The 19,487-nt window shown below is 41.7% G+C and overlaps 1 protein-coding gene across 16 annotated transcripts in view; it reads right to left on the reverse strand.

Moving 5' to 3' along the window:
• The window catches only part of LOC115866801 (uncharacterized), a 290,768-nt gene that overhangs the window by 158,618 nt on the left and 112,663 nt on the right, over positions 1–19,487 (reverse strand). For 7 of the 16 annotated variants that reach the window (XR_009559843.1, XR_011376902.1, XR_009559845.1 and 4 more), the window contains 2 exons: positions 17,400–17,478; positions 12,820–12,856 (listed from right to left, as the gene is read on the reverse strand). Coding sequence is in view for 11 of the 16 variants with exons in the window: in XM_060288178.1 (XP_060144161.1) it covers positions 12,855–12,856; positions 17,400–17,478 (81 nt within the window). In the remaining 5 variants the exon portion in view is untranslated. Of the gene's footprint in view, positions 1–11,396; positions 11,508–12,819; positions 12,857–17,399; positions 17,479–19,487 lie in introns of those variants that run through there. The other 9 variants (XR_009559844.1, XM_060288175.1, XM_060288174.1 and 6 more) reach the window with 3 other exon arrangements.

Here is a 19,487-nt window from a genome sequence, read left to right on the forward strand (position 1 = left end):
AAAAATACATCTAAAGTTTTACCATGAAATGCTACTTTTAACAGATATGTTTTTAGAGTTAAAACAACCCTCCTCTCTAGTTTGCTGAGAGCTATTGTCATGACTGTGCACTGAATTTCTGACAGCTTCTTCTGCATTTGTTGTGCCAAACACAATGTTGTCTCTTTCCTTTACCTTACTAGTATGAGTAAGAGCAATGATAGAGAATAATACTGCGTCCTGTGACAAATTCCACCTCCGCATGCTCTATTTTCTTTAAATGCTGCTACATTCGCTATTTTTTTTTTTTTTTTGGTGAGATTTTTGAAAATGTGATCATGAGTAACCTTGCTCTGGGTTTTTATTTTATTTTCCTTGTCTAGCTAGATGCAGATTATTGGCCTAAAATAATAGGTGCATAATTGAATGCACCTTAAAATAAGATGCATAATTTTATTTTGCTATGTTCTTGGAACAGTTTGTCTTGAAGTTTTGTTAGAAGTCATCTATTAAAAAATGTCTCGTCTTGTTATTTGAAGGAGGGATCAGGAGGGACCAGCATACAAATGTATTTCTTTTAAAAGTTATTGGTTTAAGTTTCTTAAAAAACAAGTTTATTTGAGACAGTTTTGGTAAGGTATATTTTTCTAGATAATAGTCTACTTCATCTGTATTTTCAAAAGTTTGGTACGATGCTGTATGTGGCATTTTCTTGTTTTAAAATATCTCTCAGGGGCTTCCCTGGGGGTGCAGCGGTTAAGAATCTGCCTGCCAATGCAGGGGACACGGGTTTAATCCCTGGTCCGGGAGGATCCCACATGCCGCGGAGCAACTAAGTCCGTGTGCCACAACTACTGAGGCTGTGCTCTATAGCCTGCGAGCCACAACTACTGAGCCCATGAGCCACAACTACTGAGGCCTGCATGCCTAGAGCCCGTGCTCCACAACAAGAGAAGCCACCGCAATGAGAAGCCCGCGCACCGCAAGGGCTCCTGCTTGCCATAACTAGAGAAAGCCCGCGCGCAGCAACGAAGACCCAACACAGCCAAAAATAAATTAATTAAAATAAAATCTCTCTCTGTTCATTAAAGTTATGCCTACTTTGTAATTCTTAGTGTTATTTGTTCCTATCCTGACCGATCCTGAATTTCCCCTGCTCACTCTGTTCAGATTATGATTTTTAAGCCTCTCAGAGAAAAGCTTGAATATACATATTAAATATGTGGTTTTCTAACAACATGTGACAGTATTCGGCGCCTCTAACTTTCTCCCTAAACTACAAGACTTTAGCATGTTTAACCTTTCCTGCTCATATTCCTTATTGTTACACGCAGAGTTAGTATCTTCGTGATTGACAATGAATGAACTTTGGTAATACGTTTTGAATTCTTTTTCTCTGTTCACTATTGTCTCTGTCATGGCACACACATTCAATTCTTTTTGTCTATGTTTATTTGCTTCCTGCAAATATACCTTTTACAGTACTTTTAGTAAGCATATGTGGTTTGTAAAGTCTCACCTGTCTTTATAGTTCTCTATTCTGTGCTCCCTGTTGAATGATAATTCAGCTGGGTATAGAACTGAAGTTGATATTATTTGTCTCTCAGTGATTTGAAAGCTGTTCCTCTGCGGCCCTCTGCTCCGTATTGTTGATGTTGAGAAGTCTATTCAAATAACTGCCATTCTTGATTGGGGAATTCGTTTTCCTCATTATCAGTTTAATATCTTCCCCCTCTATCTAGGTGTGGATTTTTTAAAATCTTTCATGGGATTTAAAATGGATAATAGGGCTTCCCTGGTGGCGCAGTGGTTGAGGGTCCGCCTGCCGATGCAGGGGACACGGGTTCGTGCCCCGGTCCGGGAAGATCCCACGTGCCGCGGAGCGGCTGGGCCCGTGAGCCATGGCCGCTGAGCCTGCGCGTCCGGAGCCTGTGCTCCGCAACGGGAGAGGCCACAACAGTGAGAGGCCCACATACCGCAAAAAAAATATAAAAATAAATAAAATAAAATGGACAATCAATCTAGAGACTCCATACCTTTCTTCACTCTGAAAAATTCTCAGCTTTTAGCCACTGTCTCTATAAACGTTGTTTTTGGTCCACTTCCTCTGGTCTTGGTGTCCTTCTGTTCTTAACTGGATTTTGATTTATCCTGGACCTTCAAAGTCTGTCTACCACTTTACCTAACTGCTCTTTCGTATTTTCAAAAAATCTCTTTGTCTTTTGGGGACACATTCTGAGTAAATGCCACAGTACTGAGTTTCAGTTCTCTAACTGTCTTTGGAACTAGAACGTTTTGGAAGTTGGATTTGTAGGCAGAACCTGTCAAGAAGGATCTCCATGCCTCTGTTTCTTTCTCTCTCTCTCTCCCTTTCACTCACACACACACACACACACACACACACACTCTTTACTGACTTTTCTAGGAACTGCAGTTGTGCACATCTTCCCCAGAAGCCCACTCCTGAATCCCAGCCTCTGCAGGTCCAGAGCCCCTACTCTGAAGTGATATTGGGGATATAACTTGCATTCATTCATGCAGTTAACTAAAGTGAAGCACAGCTGTTCTGAGGAGCACTGTGCCAGAAGGACCCTCCAACCCTGGCCATACAGCCCTGGCCACCACATTTCTGCTGGCCCTCTACCAAGAACTCAGCATGACTCCATTTATTATTTTTTTTCCCAAGGAAGACACATTTTACTATAAGAGAAAGGCAGTAAGTGGACAACTGCGTAAACAGAAAAGTGGAAACGCAATGTTACAGTTATACGCTGTAGATTAGGCATCAAACCCAACATGGGGGTAAATTTGAGGAGTGCTTATTGGCTCAAAATATTCCCTCAGCACTGAAATTTCACTTATATTCTTTATTAAAGTTGGTTATTCCCCCACACAAGTCCCCCAGATGTGGATGGCGAGGAATAATTCTGAATGCTTTCTGAACCTCAATTCTCAAAATCAATGGGTCAGCAAGACCGGACATTATCTCCTTTATAGTTTTAGAATCTTGCTTCTTTATATCCCATCTAATGACCTCATAATCTTTACTACGGTAATAGTCCCCTCACTGTTCATCCTGATCTAATATTTATGTAAGAGTTAAATCCCATGTTTTAAAATGCTGTTAAAGCTCACTCTTATTTCACAATACGATGAGTTGACTTTTTCAAGGAGGCTATCCTCTTATAACACTTAGTTTGGGCCAGTCACGTTCTACATGACTTACGTATTTACTCACCTAATGATCACAATAGTCCTGTGATGTAGATGCTATTAACAGGCTCACTTTACAGCTGACCAAACTAAAGCACAAAAATATTATGTCACCTTCCAAAGGTCATGGAGCACGTAAGTGGCACGCTGGTCCCAGAGACTGTGCTTTTGACCGTTACAAGTAACCACAATATCCACGTCACACCACCTTTGCCTCTAAGGTTAACAAACCGAAATTTTGCATCTTTGTAAGGCTTTAAAGTTCTTTGGGGACAGAATCTAGCTTATTCATCTGCATACCATCCAGGGCTGCTTTCAAACTACTATGGCGGCAGAATTGAGTCATTTTGACAGAGACCTTATGACCCTTAAAACTAAAATATTTACTGTTCTGGCCATTTGCAGAACAAAGCTGCCAACTCCTGCTGTAGAGCAATAGTTATGCCTCCTGCAAGCGGTCCTCTTAAGTGAGGGTGTCTTCCAAGCTCTGAGGGGCAGGTTTGCACAGGCCGGCGATGCCCGTTTGTGGGCTGACATGATGAGACACACTCACACTCGACTTCAGGCTGATCTCACAGAGCCTGGACCCGTGGTGTTGGAACCAAAAGGGACCCTGGAGGCCACCTTCATCTGTGACCAAGACCACCAAGAACCTACAGGTGCGCAGACCTGAGCCGGTGGAGGAGCCAGCCTTAGCCTTCGATTCTCTTTAAGCTGCGGCTCAGTAGAGTGTCGGGAATTCTAGAGCAGACCTAAAACTGACATTCAGTACATTATTTTGAGATTAAATAAAATATGCCCTCCAAGGATTGAGTGCCCGTTTTCAGAGGGGCATGTGAATAAATGCCCCTGCAGAGTCACTGTGCTCTGCAATTTATTTTTTTTAATTGAAGTATAGTTGACTTACAGTATTGTATTAGTTTCAGGTGTACAGCAAAGTGATTCAGTTATACATGTGTATGTATTTATCTAATTCTTTTTTTGATTCTTTCCCAGTATAGGCTATTACAAGATGCTGAGTATAGTTCTCTAGGCTATACAGTAAACCCTTGTGGTTTATTTTACACATGGTCCTGTGCATCTGTTAATCCCATACTCCCAATTTATCCCTCCCCTCCTTCCCCTTCGGTAACCATAAGTTTGTTTTCTATGTGCAATTTGTTTAAAGAGCAAACTGCTGTACGGCAGGAGTGTCTGGTCTGCAGCCTGCTTGGTGCTTGTATGTCGGAAAGATTACAAGGCAACCCAGCACGATTTTACCTACAGGTCATCAAGGCTAGTTTACTAGTCCGTTGAACTGCCCCAGGGGATCATCAAATTCTACCTTAGGTAAGTTTTGCAACAGTGTGACGATAATTTCAAAAGGTTTAAGTGAAAGAAACAGCCAAGTTTTTCCCCCTCTCAATTTTTAATTAGTGATATTAAATTACAGAAATACCGAAAAAAAAAACAAAAAACCATTGACCATGAAGTCCATCTGTCTTTTAGGCTCAGGCAGATTGTCTGAAGTGGCACCTAAAGGGTATTCACGTGGGAGGAGGAATTACCAGCGTGAAGCTCCAGTCGCCCCTTCCATCTGCAAAGTGTGGACCTCGAGTCTCCCTGTGGGAGCTGAGTGAACACAGCATCCCTAAGCCCACAGGACCCCGAGCCATACTCAAAATTACATGCAGTAAACCTCCCGGAGATGCTTTGTTCTATTTCATTTTGAACTCGTGTCCCTCCGGAGCCACGTTCACTACATTTCTGTAGCTAACATTGAATGTGGGAGCATATCGTGTTTTATACTGATTATGATACCACCGTGTCCTCTCACATTTATTTGTTGGTCATTAGCAGATCTGTCTTGTCCTCTCAGTTCCTAATTTTGACCAAAGTGGCTCATCCCAGATACATGAATCCTTTTGTTCAGTGAGTGTCCTTTATATTTAAGCACTGAATGCATCAAGCTCCCTTAGGCATCTATAATGAGCAAAACGCTATCCTATTTTAGCTAATGGCTGTATTAACTTTGTTATCTCTTCGTAGAGGCGCAGAGAGAAAGCTGCACGTGCACAAAGGGAACGTAGCTTAACAGGAAGGGAGTGCCGTGGCTCGCATTTTCCACCGTATCACACGCAAACCCGAGGACGTGTCGCGGTGGCCAGTGGAGACGGTGTTCCCCGGTGGTACTGTCTTTCCCTGCGTAGACACAGTGGGCAGGTGTCATGATTAGACTTGACAGCTTGAGTCTGGAACTCCGAAGGGAACGCCAAGGACAAGGAGGTAGTGAGGTGGAAGGAGAGGAGCTGGGGACCATGGGAAGGAGGGGCCGCGTGCGAGAACTTGGGCTGCTGCCAGGAGCCACTGCCAGGGCTGGGGTCCAGGGAAATCTGGCCACGCTCTCCCCCAAATCTGGCCTCCCGGGAGCTGGAAGGGAGACACCAAGGATAAGGTACACACCACTCTATTTGCTATTTGAGGGGTTTGTTCGCTTTTCTGTTTTAATGACAATGATCAGGGTTGCCTGCAGTGCAAGTTCTGGGGCACAAGGTTTATACCAAGGAGAGACTGAAATTCAGAAACTGCGTGTCACTCTTTATCTGGCTCTTATCCGACATGTACACAGTTCCTGATGGAATACAGGTACAGTAGGAAAAAATATCTCACCCCCAATATTTAGGGCCTGATCCTTTCTGAATTTAAGACACTTCCAGAGTTGGGATACATTAAGCCCCAAAGCTTACAAAAATTAAAACAAAATTACCTGGTAAGGTATGGTACAAACCATGTAATTTAAATTTCCTAAGAAATGAACAGTTTTACAACCATTATTATATGACTATATTTGATCTCAACTTGCAATTGCTTAACATATGCACATGCTAAGAACATCTTTTCTAGTCAGGACATATAGATTAATTCCATTGTTTTTATTGGATGCAGAGTATGTCACAGCTTGGATATATCAAAATTTATTTAACTCTTTCCTTACTGATGGTCATTTAATTTGTTGAATTTGTTACCATGTTTTGTTTTTTGATACTAAAACTAGTTTTGCAATGAAAACAAAAAAAGAAATGAACAGTTTTTAATTGCATTGTTAGAAGACCTTTTATTCAATACAAATATATTATAAAATCTGGGATGTGTATTAAGGATCTCTCTCTTTCAGTCATTTGAAAACATACGGGTTTATCTAATAGGAGAACATAATGCAATAAATCCGAGTGCATACCCAAATGTATTTTAATTGCCAATTACTGCACTGAAAATAAACATTTGCATTAGATACCCATTTCTGTAAAAAAGTAATGCTATAATTTTTAAGTAGTATTTATTCAAAGCAAATACTTTTTGATATACAGGTGGGCTGTGACAAAATGGTATCATCATGATTAAAATCCGCAGAAACCTAAGGAAGAGAAAAACGAGCCCTTTGGAAAAGATTCATCCAAGGCAGCAGTATACTATGTTATGCCTCTATCTTCCTAACTTCTATTTTCACCTGGAGAGCCATCTTCTTTATGGCAAAGATCTGTGTTCCATGAAATTGATTAGATGTTTTTAACAAGAAGTCATTTTTGAGCCATTCATTATTACCCTCACAACCCTGAATGTTACATATAGTCACTACCCAGTCATTTGTAACCTGGTAACTCACAGCATCACCGCTCATGCATTCATCATTATACCATCTCAGCATCACCAGCCATCACAGCATCACCAGCCATCACAGCAGCAGCATCTCAGCATCACCAGCCATCACAGCATCACCAGCTAATGCAGCAACTCCAACCAACACACGCCCACTAACCATCACAGCATTGTCGTACCACCAGAACATCATCAGACAATCGGAACATCACCATACCATCAAAAATTGTTTTTTAATCAATCCAATGATAATATTTTAGGAATAGAGTATAAGGAGAAATTTCTAGGGACCAATTATGCACGTCTCCTGGGAGTCCAGACTGAGATATATAAATGATCTGCAATTCTCTGAGAAATTGTAACACAGAAAGTCTGGTCTGATACATAGATTTGGTTAATACTTTAACAAGAATTGATAAGAATGGAATATATATGAGGGAAATATCAAGAGAGAATGTCAGCAACAATTAGAAAATATCACTGAAAGAAGGAAATCAGCTCTCAGAGGAGCTGGAATCACACCAACGATAGCCGTTGCCCATTTCCTAGTTTTGCCAGCTTGGATACCCTACCACACCTGCTTTTACAATCCAAACAACTTGCTACTAAATCCAGTCTCCAAGACCTCTTGTGTGCATGTGTTTTAAGTTTATACCCGCCACTGCTCAGAGCCACCTTCCTTGAATTACTTCAGTGCCTGCCAAGCTCTTTGCCCAGGTTTGATCCAGTTGTTGAAAACTAATAGCTAGAAGAGCAAATCTGCTGGTGACACTGCGTCACTGCACCACTGAATCGTGGACAGAGTTCCAACAAGCACCTAGGCCTTACGTGGAAGAGCAAATCTGCTGGTGACACTGCGTCACTGCACCACTGAATCGTGTATGGAGTTCCAACAAGCACCTAGGCCTTACATGGCAACTGTCAGAGCCAACAGGTAAATCTTTCAGGATCTAGTCATTTTCAAAACTGTTCCACCTCAGAAATTAGATGTCCATCATTTATGGACAGTATCTGTGATCAGAAATCTGAGTAAGAGATCAAGTAATCTATGGTTAAGGCTATGATACTGATTTTAACTCTTAGAGAAGTTTACTTAAAGAAAGTAAGAAACTATCATCAAAATAAGAATGCCTTTGAAGTGTATATAAATTGTATTTAAATCGCTGTGAAAATCAAAAAATAGTTATGCCATTATCATATTAAACATACCCTTTGTTCCCTTTTCTTTGTTGATTTCATTAGAAAAACTACTGGCTTTGCTTTTTTTAAAAACCCAGTTCATTCTAAATTAGATTTTGTATGAACTGGAATGTTTCAGGGAGAAGAAAGGGGTAAGTCTGAGAAAAAGATCACCCACAGACCCTCTGGGTTTCTCCCTTCGATGGATTCAGATATTTTCCCACACACTCCTATTCTATCAACTGATGTAAAATGTAGACCTACAGCATATGTGTAAACACGACTCCAAAGGCGACGGAGGTGATCCTCTTTCCAGGATGGAATCTGAGGTTTGTTTTTTTTTTTCAATTTTTTCCTTTTTTTTTTTTTTTTGCGGTACGCGGGCCTCTCACTGTCGTGGCCTCTCCCGTTGCGGAGCACAGGCTCCGGACGCGCTGGCTCAGCGGCCATGGCTCACGGGGCATGTGGGATCTTCCCAGACCGGGGCACGAACCCGTGTCCCCTGCATCGGCAGGCAGACTTTCAACCGCTGCGCCACCAATCTGAGTCTTTTATGCCCCGTGTGTGTGCTCAGCTGAGCTGTGCCCCGACCCCTCATGCAGGTCCTGCCCCCAGATCCCAAATCAGCCAGTGTGGAAAGCGCCCACCGAGAGCACAGTGTTGCCCCACGCCCTCCCCTGTCCACACCGCTTCAGTTTTAACATCACTAGTTAATCTAAGTCTTATTCCCTTCTATTGGCACGGACACGGCTCCCTCTCAGAATGTGTCACCCAAAGCACAAACTGAGTGTCTCCTCAGTGGACGCCCAGAGCCAAGTGTGGTACCCAAACCAGGTTTGTTCAACGGTCAGTGACTCACAGAAGGGATGAAGGGATACAGAGAACGGCTCACACCCATTTCCCCGCCCATCGGATGTATTCACTCATCACAAAATTTCCATGACAACCCAGAGCTGCTTTCCCACTTCAAATAGCACACCCTAAAAGCCGTGATTCCACATGCTTAAAATAAGGTAATTGTCAAGAATAAATTTCCCCTAGAGCGAAATTAAGGGCCTGTCCAAATGTTTTTCAGATTATTATAATTGTTTATGCAGTACTGCTTATCCATCCGAACTATCTACAGAAATGGACCCTAACTCAGCAAACAGACAAATTTACTTGGCTCCGTTTTAAGATTAAAAGCAAGATTACAAGTTAAAAGGAGAACCCGTTTGATTTTTGATACTCACTGTACCTCCTTACTAGAAAATTATACGTCCTGAATACTCGACATGCCAATACTCCTTCTTAATTGAAAAGTAAGATTCATACAGGAAGGCAGAGGTTTTTTTTATCATTTTGAACAACTAAAATATTACAAACGAATGACACGAGTGTGAAGAGAAAGAGAACGAAGCAAAGCTCTTAACCAGTGCCATTTCTGTAACAGCTCCTACTTGGGAAAATAACATTGTTCAGCATCGCTGGGGAATGATAACCCCTCTATTAAGTAAAAGGAATGATATTGGTTGGGATGACTCAGAATTGCCTTGGCACTTAAATAAATTCACGGGGGGGTGTACGTGCTCTTAGTACATGTGTTTATCTAATACCTAAAACTTCTGTTTAAATAGAAAATGGTCACAAACTGTTTCTTTTTATCTTGTAAGGCAGAAAAATGGCATGTGAGCGCCGGCCAGGAAAATAGTCCCTGCATAAGCGAATAAACACCCTTATCCTCCCCACGGTAATGGACGTGCCAGGTGATCTCCCCTCTGGCACTGGAAATTATTCATCCAGTGTACTCTTAAATCTACCATTGTTTCCTGGTTTTTGAAGACTTTCCCAAAAGGCATTAGCTAATTTATCCGACTGATTTCATAATGAGAAGGGGATTAATTACCTCTCCCCATCTTTGTCTCCAATCAACTCTCCCTCTACAAATAAAACTACCTAAATATATGTAGCTAATGAGAACAGAGAGGAAAAGCTAAGATTCTGCATTTAGGAATGAGTCTCAAGTCTGAGAAACTGTCCTAGTCCAGAGGACCCTCAGTGGATATGATGACGCCTTGTAACAGGGAATCCAGGATGGGATTGGTAAGAACTAAGGAAACAGGAACAAACTATGGACTTTAGTTAATGACAATGCATCAGTATTGGTTCATTCACTGTGACAAATGTGCCCTAGTAACAGAAGATGTTAATAATGGGAAAGTGAGCCTGGGATGCATGGGAACTCTATACTACCTTCTCAACTTTTCTGTAGATCTGTCTATTCTAAAATAAAAATTATTTTAAAATGCTTTCTCTTACTGACTGAATTATTTTGACCCCGATGAAATATATTTAGATTATGCTACAGTCAAAATTAGTCTAAAGATTTTTACAAAGATCTCATCAATTAAGAGATAGAGCTGAACTGTGACAAAACACCGTCTTCCTTTGATTTTATAAAACAGTGTATTTTTCTACGCTTATCTTCATGTGATTAATAAAGCATGTAGGTGAAATGAGCTAGCAGAATTCACCAAAGTTGTAGAACATTTTGAGTTGCTCCATGTAAAATGATTATGAATCAGATTCAGGAATTACGCAGAAGAGTCTCTTCCCGGGGACCAAGGCACTGTGGAACTGGCTCATTTTTATTAATATTCCATCGTATTCAATAGGTGACAATGGTAGGAAGTCACCATATTAAAACTAAGCACAGGGTGTGGGGTGGTCCACGACGGTGAAAACTACGTGGCTTAACCAGGTCATAACTGGGCCAGGAACTGCTTTTTGGGACACAATGCCCTAGGAACGGAACAATTACAGGAATCAAAAACGACCAGAGCCTTTCTGAGTCTTTTATCAAATGATTCCGCAAGACGATTCATTTCTAAAATCTTTCTCTCACTGACTAATAAATATCTTCCATAGATGTGGATGATGAACGTGTATATACACGCTTGGAAGTTTTAATATTTTACTCTCATAAAATTAGTAGAAGTGAGGGGCTCTGCAGTTTTCTTTTATTCCAGAAATAAGCTTTCCATATAATCTAATGGAATCACGTGTGCCTATATCCTTGTGTGCGTGTGTGTGTGTAGAAGCAGGTCACAAGTGATGCAGGCTCGCAGATACACTGAGAAAGCTATCAACCAAGTGAATAAATCAGAGACTACGTGTTCCTGCCCTTACCCTGCAGAGCTAGGTTATCATTTATGGGTTGTTTGGATTTCTTACCCCCTCCTGTAGGGAGGAGAATTGTGTGAATTCTTCCTCATGCTTAGATGTGTGAAAAGTAGCCCTAAACGTTCCTTGAGAAAGCAAACATTGTAGTTAATGCAGCACGTTAACATATTACAAATGTTGAAATGGACTTTTTTCCTTTGTGATAAATCTCTGCTAACAGTGGGTTCTTCTCAGCCTCCTCCAGTGTGGCTGGTCCCTTGAGAAGGTTTCTAACGAACAGGGGTCTGTGGAAATCCAGCCAGAAGTGTGAGCCCACGCGGCCTACTTCACCTGACGGCCTGTTGGCAAATGGAGAAGATCCCGAGATCAGCTCACCCCACGCTGTGATTCCCAGAGCACAGCCTGGTCAGGGTGCTTGGGGGAAAGTGCGTCAGGGTGAAGTTTTCCTCGTTGGGCTTCTTTACAGAAGGGGAAGAGGAATTGAATATCCTGAATCCGGTCCACGTGGGGCTCCCACTGGTGTAAAGGGAGGATTTGAACACGAAAGGAATGTGAGTTGCTCACTCTAACTCCTGCAGGGTGTATGTGGCCCAGATTCCTGCCCTTCACAAACAGCCTGAATCAGGGCTCCAGACAGGAAAATGAAGCCCATCCCGGAGGCAGTGCCCGTTTGAGCACCCTCGATTTTTTAAAGACGTTTTGAATAATTTTTCTTCATTTTCTTGTCTTCATGGTGAATTACAGCATCCCCCCTGCTATTTATAGCGTTTGCACATCAGTCTAAAGACCGGGATAGGGTCTGTTTCTGCAGCACAGAGGCTGCCCTTGGATGACGGGTCACGTGCGTCAAATCCACGCCAATGTGTGACAAAGCGCTCTTGGAAGGGCCAAGATGTGAAAAGACTACTGGAAAGCACACGCGTGGTTTTTGAAAGAAAGGGGAGAAAGAAACGGCACGTTCCCATCCCCAGCAGACAGAGAGACCGGCAGAAAGTGCTTCATTTTCAGTAAAACTTCTCAGGCTCCACTGAAACCTGGATCAGGTTTATTCCCAGTGATGCCCCTGGTGGCCCTGCAGTGGGAGTGATTACAGGGGTGACTTGCCCCCCACCACCGATATCGTGGGGATCATAAAGGGCCCCTGGGGAAAGTAAACCACAGTTCATGTCCCTGTAAAGGGAGCAGAGGAGGCAGGGACCCTGCGCTCTCCCCAGACCCCGGCCTGTGCCTTCACGTCCTAATGGGATGTAACAAATGGACTGAACCCCGAGGCCATGGGGCTCGCGCTTACACGCGTAATGATTTTAAAACGTGTGGCTGCATCTTGAGGAAGAACAGACCTTGACATATTATCCGTTATCAAACGGCGGTAATTGACACAGAGACAGGCTGCGCTTTACACTGGGTTGTAATGAATCTGCCTGGCTGACCCCAGAGCCTGCACTTCTGAGCGCCCACGACTCACGACCTGACGCTCTGTCAACTGCTCCAGGAGAGATGAATTACGGATGAGGTACTAATGACGCATTTCATCACCTGTTTACCTTCAGCGATCAGTGGCCCTCCTTTAATTTACCAGAAAGACGTTTTTTGAAGCTACTGTCAGTTAGAACGGCCTCTTGTTTGAAGTGGTTATAAAGTAACACATACCTGAGGAAACTTGGCTTCTGGTTCTGGTACTAAAGTCCTACAGGAAGAGAAAGAGAAAAAAAAAAAATCAGGGTTTTCTAAACAAGAGAGGAAAGGTTAACACTTGTGACTTCTTCCATTAGTAGGTTTTACTTCTCAAACAAGGGCCGCCAATAAAGTTAACCCATCAGAATATGTTCTCATGATTTAGGACCAATACTGAAGCAGAAGTCCCATAGGCTCTGTGCTGCACTTCATGTCAGCATCCATTCCTAATACGTGGAGGGTCACAGAGGCACCATCGCAGAAAAGAAAGAGCAAAAGAAGTGGGCTGAGATCCCAGCTCTGCGTGGCATCGGTAGCCACTTATCCTACCGCATTTCAAATTTCCTCAAACGCCTTTCCCACTGGATCGTTGTGCAAATAATAAGACAACATTAGAAAATGGCTTTATACTGTCTGGTACCAAGCAAGCAGCCGTGCCATTCTCCTTTCTCTTGCATTTTAACAGCTACTGACATTCAATCCTATTGATTTCAAATCAACAGATATTTGTGCTGCAGGGGATAGAAATCCTCATTAAGGAACCATAATAACCAAATAACTATAATAAAAGGTAGAATAAAACAGGCAATTTCTCTAAGAACTTTCTTTCCTGTTTATTTCAGTTTTAGGTTTGTTTTCTTTTTCCATTCTTCATTCATTTTTATATAACAATATTACATGAAATCTCATGAAATCTAGTTTAATATGTCCTAGTTTCGAATCCTAATGTAATTCACCCCTGAAAAAAATCACAAAGTTGCACTAGCTTACAATCACCTCCCACACAGAATCTAAACTCTACCTGGTGGGTGAAGCCGTGGGCATTTACTAACCGTATCAGCAGACGCTAAAGTTACACGTGACAGAACTCAACTCAAACCAGCTTGATCTGGTGGCGGACATACTGGCCCCCTTGCCTAAGAAAGGGGCAAACGGCCTTGGGCATAGAGGGATTCAGGAATGCAAACATCTCCCCAGGAAGCCTTCTCTTCTTCACCTCCAGGCTCTGTTTCCCATTTTCTTGGCCTCCTTTTCAGGCAGGCGGTCTCTCTCTCTAGGCTGGCAAGATGGCCCCGTGGCAGTTCTGGGCTTACAACGTCCCTACAGCCAGCAAATCCAGCGAGAAGAAATCATCTTTTTCAGGAAATTCTAGCAAAAGCCTTAGAAAGGTGGTGCCTGGTCCAGTTGGCTTATGGCCCCTTCCCTGAACCAATCACTGTGGCCGGTTGGTACAGACTCTGATTAGGCACCTCTACGACTGAAAGGGAAGGAGGCCAAGCACATCATACACATTCAATGGGTTTTCTACAAAAAAGACATGTTCAGTTACAAGGAAAATTATAGAAGAGAGTACTGGCTAGTCGGTGATACCCCTGCTCTGGTCCTGAGGCTGACCTGGCTCCGACCTTCATTCTTCCTTAGATACAAGTTCTTGGGGAAGGGGCAGTACGGTCTTCGGCGACCTTCACTCAGGACACCGACCCTGCCTCCCAATGTTCTCCTTCCCGGAGAACTTCCGTTTTTACTCTGCCCCATTCTCCTTCCCGGTCCCTAAATCCTCACACCTCTCTGCACCTCTCTGGTCAGTGACTTGTTTGGCCTCGTAAGCTGATTCCTGAACAAGGCTGTCCTTATCAGGCTACCGGATCCGTCACCCTGGTCACCTCCACGAATCCTGTCCAGCCTGGTTTCTAAGGAACCCGCACACACGTCCCCAAAACTGTTTCCCAGCTTCTCTCTTACTGCTGTCCAAGCTCCAGAGACAAAAGCGCCCAAAGACAAGCAGACTTTCTCTAAAATAGTCCTCTTTTGCTAACTCCTTGTGGGTTTATCTTCTGTCACTTTTTTTATTAGCCTAAACTAATATACTCCTCAATTTCTCATTCCATTAAATCTATTCATGTTTTTCTAACCACCTCCCCCCCCTTTATCCTGACTATTGGACTCTGATATTACTTTAAAGGCCACAGAACCACTGGAAAATGGAAAATGGTATGGAGTTAGATTTGGAAGGCACGGCTCAAGGACCAATTCTACCACTTCTAACCGGGGACTCGCTGCAGATCACTCCCCACGGGGACAGCTCAGCGTCGGTGAACTGCGACACTGTCCTCAGAGCTTGCTGTGAGGCTCAGATGAGACGGGGCATGTCTGTCAATGGCAAATATTTTTCAATTGTATGCTTCAATTTTTATACTATTTATTATTTATTTCACATACTTGTTTTCAGGATACTTTGGTTTTGCTACTTCCACCCAATTAGACGCATTTGAAGGAGACCAGGAATTAGGAACTATATCCTGCTAGCATAGCTTTAGGAACACAGTAGATGCCCAATAAGTATTTTATTTCCTGCTTGGCTCTGGAATATAACGTAAGGAGAAATATTTGGCAGTTCTGAGCCTTTAAAATTGGAGTGTCAACCCTGCTATCACTATAACTTCAACGCCAAAGTCAAGTCTTATCCTCTAGGCAACACGGAATAGATGAACAGAATTCCATTTATGTAGAACTGTCCAGAGGGAGCCATTAATTCATTTTCTCTTGAGGAATGAGAAGGAAAGGCAATTGCAGTGTAAAATTAATGACTCGTATGTCATTATAAAGCTGGGAATACCTGCTGAACTTGTAACTTAATTTTGGATTCAAGGAATAGATTATATTCGCCCAATCTTATCCTTCTGCATGGAAAGCAGAGGAAACCAATGTGGAGAATGAGTGACAGACAGACACAGGGAGACACACGAATAAGATGTGAAAACGCCATCCTCGTTCAGTGTCCCTCAGCTTAGACTGCTTTCCAGTCTTGCGTTTTATGAGGCACCTCAGCATCCTTGTAATAAGTTCCCATGTTTACTTAAGATCATCTGAGTTGGATAAAAATCAGCCCTGATCAACAGTTTAATAATGTCATTTCCAATACACAAGACAAGTAAAAATTCTACCATTATTCACTTCACGAAGGAAGACAAAATACTAGGTTCATGATATTAGGATAAATATTAGGACGCAAAAGGTGAGGGAGATTTTATTTCTGTGTAGGGTGGGCACCTGCCAGAGGACAGAACAGCTCTTTCCAGGCACAAGGAAGCTAGTTTCTCTACTAATAGATTGTCCTGGTTGAGTCTAGAGTCCCACGCTGGACACTCAGGTTTGAACCAAGCCCCAGCACTGTGATTTAATAGCTGCATCACCGTTCCCAAATCACAGAACCTTTCTGCCTCCTTTTCCTCTTAGTAAGAGGCAAAGAGCAACGAAATCCATGGCAAATAGCAACGAAATCCATCACGTAGCGTTGTTTGGATGATGAGATGTTGAAATGTACCAAGCACGCTTAGTATGTGTCTGGAATGAAGTAATATTCAGTAGCTGTAACTGTATTTATGACTGTGGAATTAGGGGTTTTTGCAGAGTTGAGGTTAGCGGTCTGCTCTTGAAAGCAAAATATCTTAGAATTAACGAGTAGCTCCGGTCTGTTGAAGCTGCTCCCACAACAGCTCAGAGCAGCGTTTCTCCTCTCAGTGACCAGCCTTGGCAACGTCTCCACCTCCACAGCTGGGCTTGCACTTGAACCCGTTCCATCAGGAGCGTCCCCTCAGTTTTCTCAATCCTTTACATCCTTAGCCCTGTACCACAACCACTGACATTCCAATCCACGCTACTACAGCATCAAGAACCTCTAAGAAAATACAACTATTATTTACTAACCCTGATTCACTATGGGATAAACAGGTACTGGTGTCTATAACAGGGAGATTTTCTTCAAAGCAAAATAAAGCAAAACAAAATTTTAAAAAGCACTATCTTAATGATTCATTTCTGACCTCAAGTTTCAATTAATGGAAGGCCTCATTCTATAAACAGTCCAATGAGTGACCAAGTGTCTACTTATCGGTCCATCTTCACTGCCATTTATCAACCTATCAGTTAAACCTGTTTATCATTCCTCGTGATCCTTAGTCCCAGTATATTGGATCTAATTCTATCTTTAAAGCATGATCTACCGTGTACACTAGTGAAGTCCCAAATTATTGTTACCCAGATGTGGACTATTTCCACTGTTTAGCAAACCTAACCAGAGTTTGGGGAGAATTCTAAAGGAGATTTAATTAAATCCTCCCATTTTATTAGACCTCAGCATTTCTGGTAAGAGTTGAGTGTGGCAGAACACTGCAGTTGGGGCTGAAATAAAATCTAGAGCCTGTCTGCAGATTTCATTTAATTATATTACTGCTTCCATGATGAACATGGAAATTACGTGTTGACTGGAGAATCTGAATCACAAAGAAGGACCTCTAAAAAAAAGAGCTTTTAAAAACCTTAATTTGACGTCTGGGTTGAAAGATGCTAAAAATAAAATTAAAACTAGCTCTTTCAGGGGAAATACTAAGATATTCTCATCTAGCCAGCAAAAGTACTCTAAAATCACATGCCAATTAGACAGCTTTTAAATTTATTTTAATATTTGTTTCTTCTAGAAGTAAACAGTTAATGCAATCTTTTAAAAATAATTCTCAGTATTAAATGGCCTTGCGGCTCCTTCTCTATGTACTTACAAATGTTGGTGTATAGAGACCTCACTTCGGTGATCATTTTCAGCTTAGACGCCTCAGGGAAAAAAGTACAGGTCATGGTCTGAAAATGAAACAGTGGTATTTTAACTTAGCTTTTTAAAAAAGTTTATTTATTTTTGTCTTACTTTAACATGGTCACATGTTAATATATATTTTCCCTAAGTTATATAGAGCATAAAGATTAATTTGCTGGGTTTTTTTTTTTTATGTTCGTCTTCTGTACTCATACGTAGGGCTACCAGTTGCTAGAGAGAAAAAATAATTTTTCTCCTTCCCACTATTGTGGTAGAGAATCACACTCTTAAACCTCTCAAAAGTCATTAAAATCCATTATCTGCTAGCAGAGAAAGTGATTTTCCTTTATTTGTAGTTATTCATACAATAAATCTAACTAACTCTTGAGAGCTAAGTCCAGCCCTGAGTATGAATTTCTACCCTATCAGCTGCAGTGTGGATTATCTGTAAGGCGATAGAAATTAAGCTTCACCAAACAGAACTGCATGCTGGTTCATGGTCATAATTTAGAAGAAGTTAAATGAGATGGAAAGAGTAAATTTTTCTTCTTAATTGACTACTTCCTGCAATTCATCACTTTAGTCTTTCATAAAGAAATCTACCCTCAACACCAGCCCTGTACCTGACCAAACACCACTGTCTCAATACATCAGTGATATTTTCCCCACTAACCATTTCCATAAGATTTTTTAATTATTAACTTTCCTAGAGAATAAAAATTATGAATGCAAACGTTATAATTCATCATGTCGATAAACTATTTAACATGAATTATACATTATTTTATTTTTTTTAGTCTTTTAAAATGTTTTATTAAATTATAAAAGTCATGCATGCTTATGACAATTTCAACAACACAGGAAACTATAAAGTGAAAGATAAAGTACCCCATCATTTCACTCCTCACAAATAATCATCATCAAAAATGTTAAAAAAGGGCTTCCCTGCTGGCGCAGTGGTTGAGAGTCCGCCTGCCGATGCAGGGGACACGGGTTCGTGCCCCAGTCCGGGAAGATCCCACATGCCGCGGAGCGGCTGGGCCCGTGAGCCATGGCCGTTGAGCCTGCGCGTCCGGAGCCTGTGCTCCGGGACGGGAGAGGCCACAACAGTGAGAGGCCTGTGTACCGCAAAAAAAAAAAAAAAAGTTAAAAAAAAAAAACAGCATAAAAAAAAAATCATCATCAATAATTTCTTACGTATCCTTCCAGAAATTTTCTCTTCATGTGTAAGCATAGAAAATCTTTACACAACCCAAGCAGATCCACACTGTACACAGTTTTGCAAACTACTTTCACATTTTAAAAACGTATTTTTTTAACATCTTTATTGGAGTATAATTGCTTTACATTGTGTTTGTTTCTGCCGTATAACAAAGTGAATCAGCTATACGTATACTTATATCCCCATATCCCCGCCCTCTTGCGTCTCCCTCCCACCCTCCCTATCCCACCCCTCTAGGTGGACACAAAGCACCGAGCTGATCTCCCTGTGCTATGCGGCTGCTTCCCACTAGGTGTCTAATGAATTATACTTTAAACTCAGGGATGAAAGCTCACTCTTGATGACTTTCTTTCAGCACAACTCTTACCCCATTCTCAGACAGCTTTAGCATCTCAAAGGATTTGTCATCTTACTTTTTTTTTAACTTGGTTATTGGTTCATTCCTAAAAGGCTATAAAAAGATAAACTGTAAAAGCAACTAATTTATAGTTACGGGATGTGAGTCCTGCCAACTTCACCTCTGTGCCCTCAAATATTAATTTCTTTGGATTTCAGATTTTTTACGCCCCATCTAAATAAGGCTTGGCTAGATGTACGGTCGACCACTTCTTCAGCACCACAATTCTTTACATTCTCTTTTCTTCCTCTGTAACAGCTATACTTTTAAGTATGTTTTTGTGCTTATTGGCTTGTAGTTATTAATAATAATACAATATTAATAAAATCTATCTACCTTTTATTAATCAGTAATAGATATATGTCTGTCTACCTAACTAACTAATCAGGGTTTCGTATGAGGATGAAATAATCATTGTTACCATCCTTAATGGATGT

This window comes from Globicephala melas, chromosome 18, assembly GCF_963455315.2.
Source record: "Globicephala melas chromosome 18, mGloMel1.2, whole genome shotgun sequence".
In the NCBI taxonomy this organism is placed as follows: domain Eukaryota; kingdom Metazoa; phylum Chordata; class Mammalia; order Artiodactyla; family Delphinidae; genus Globicephala; species Globicephala melas.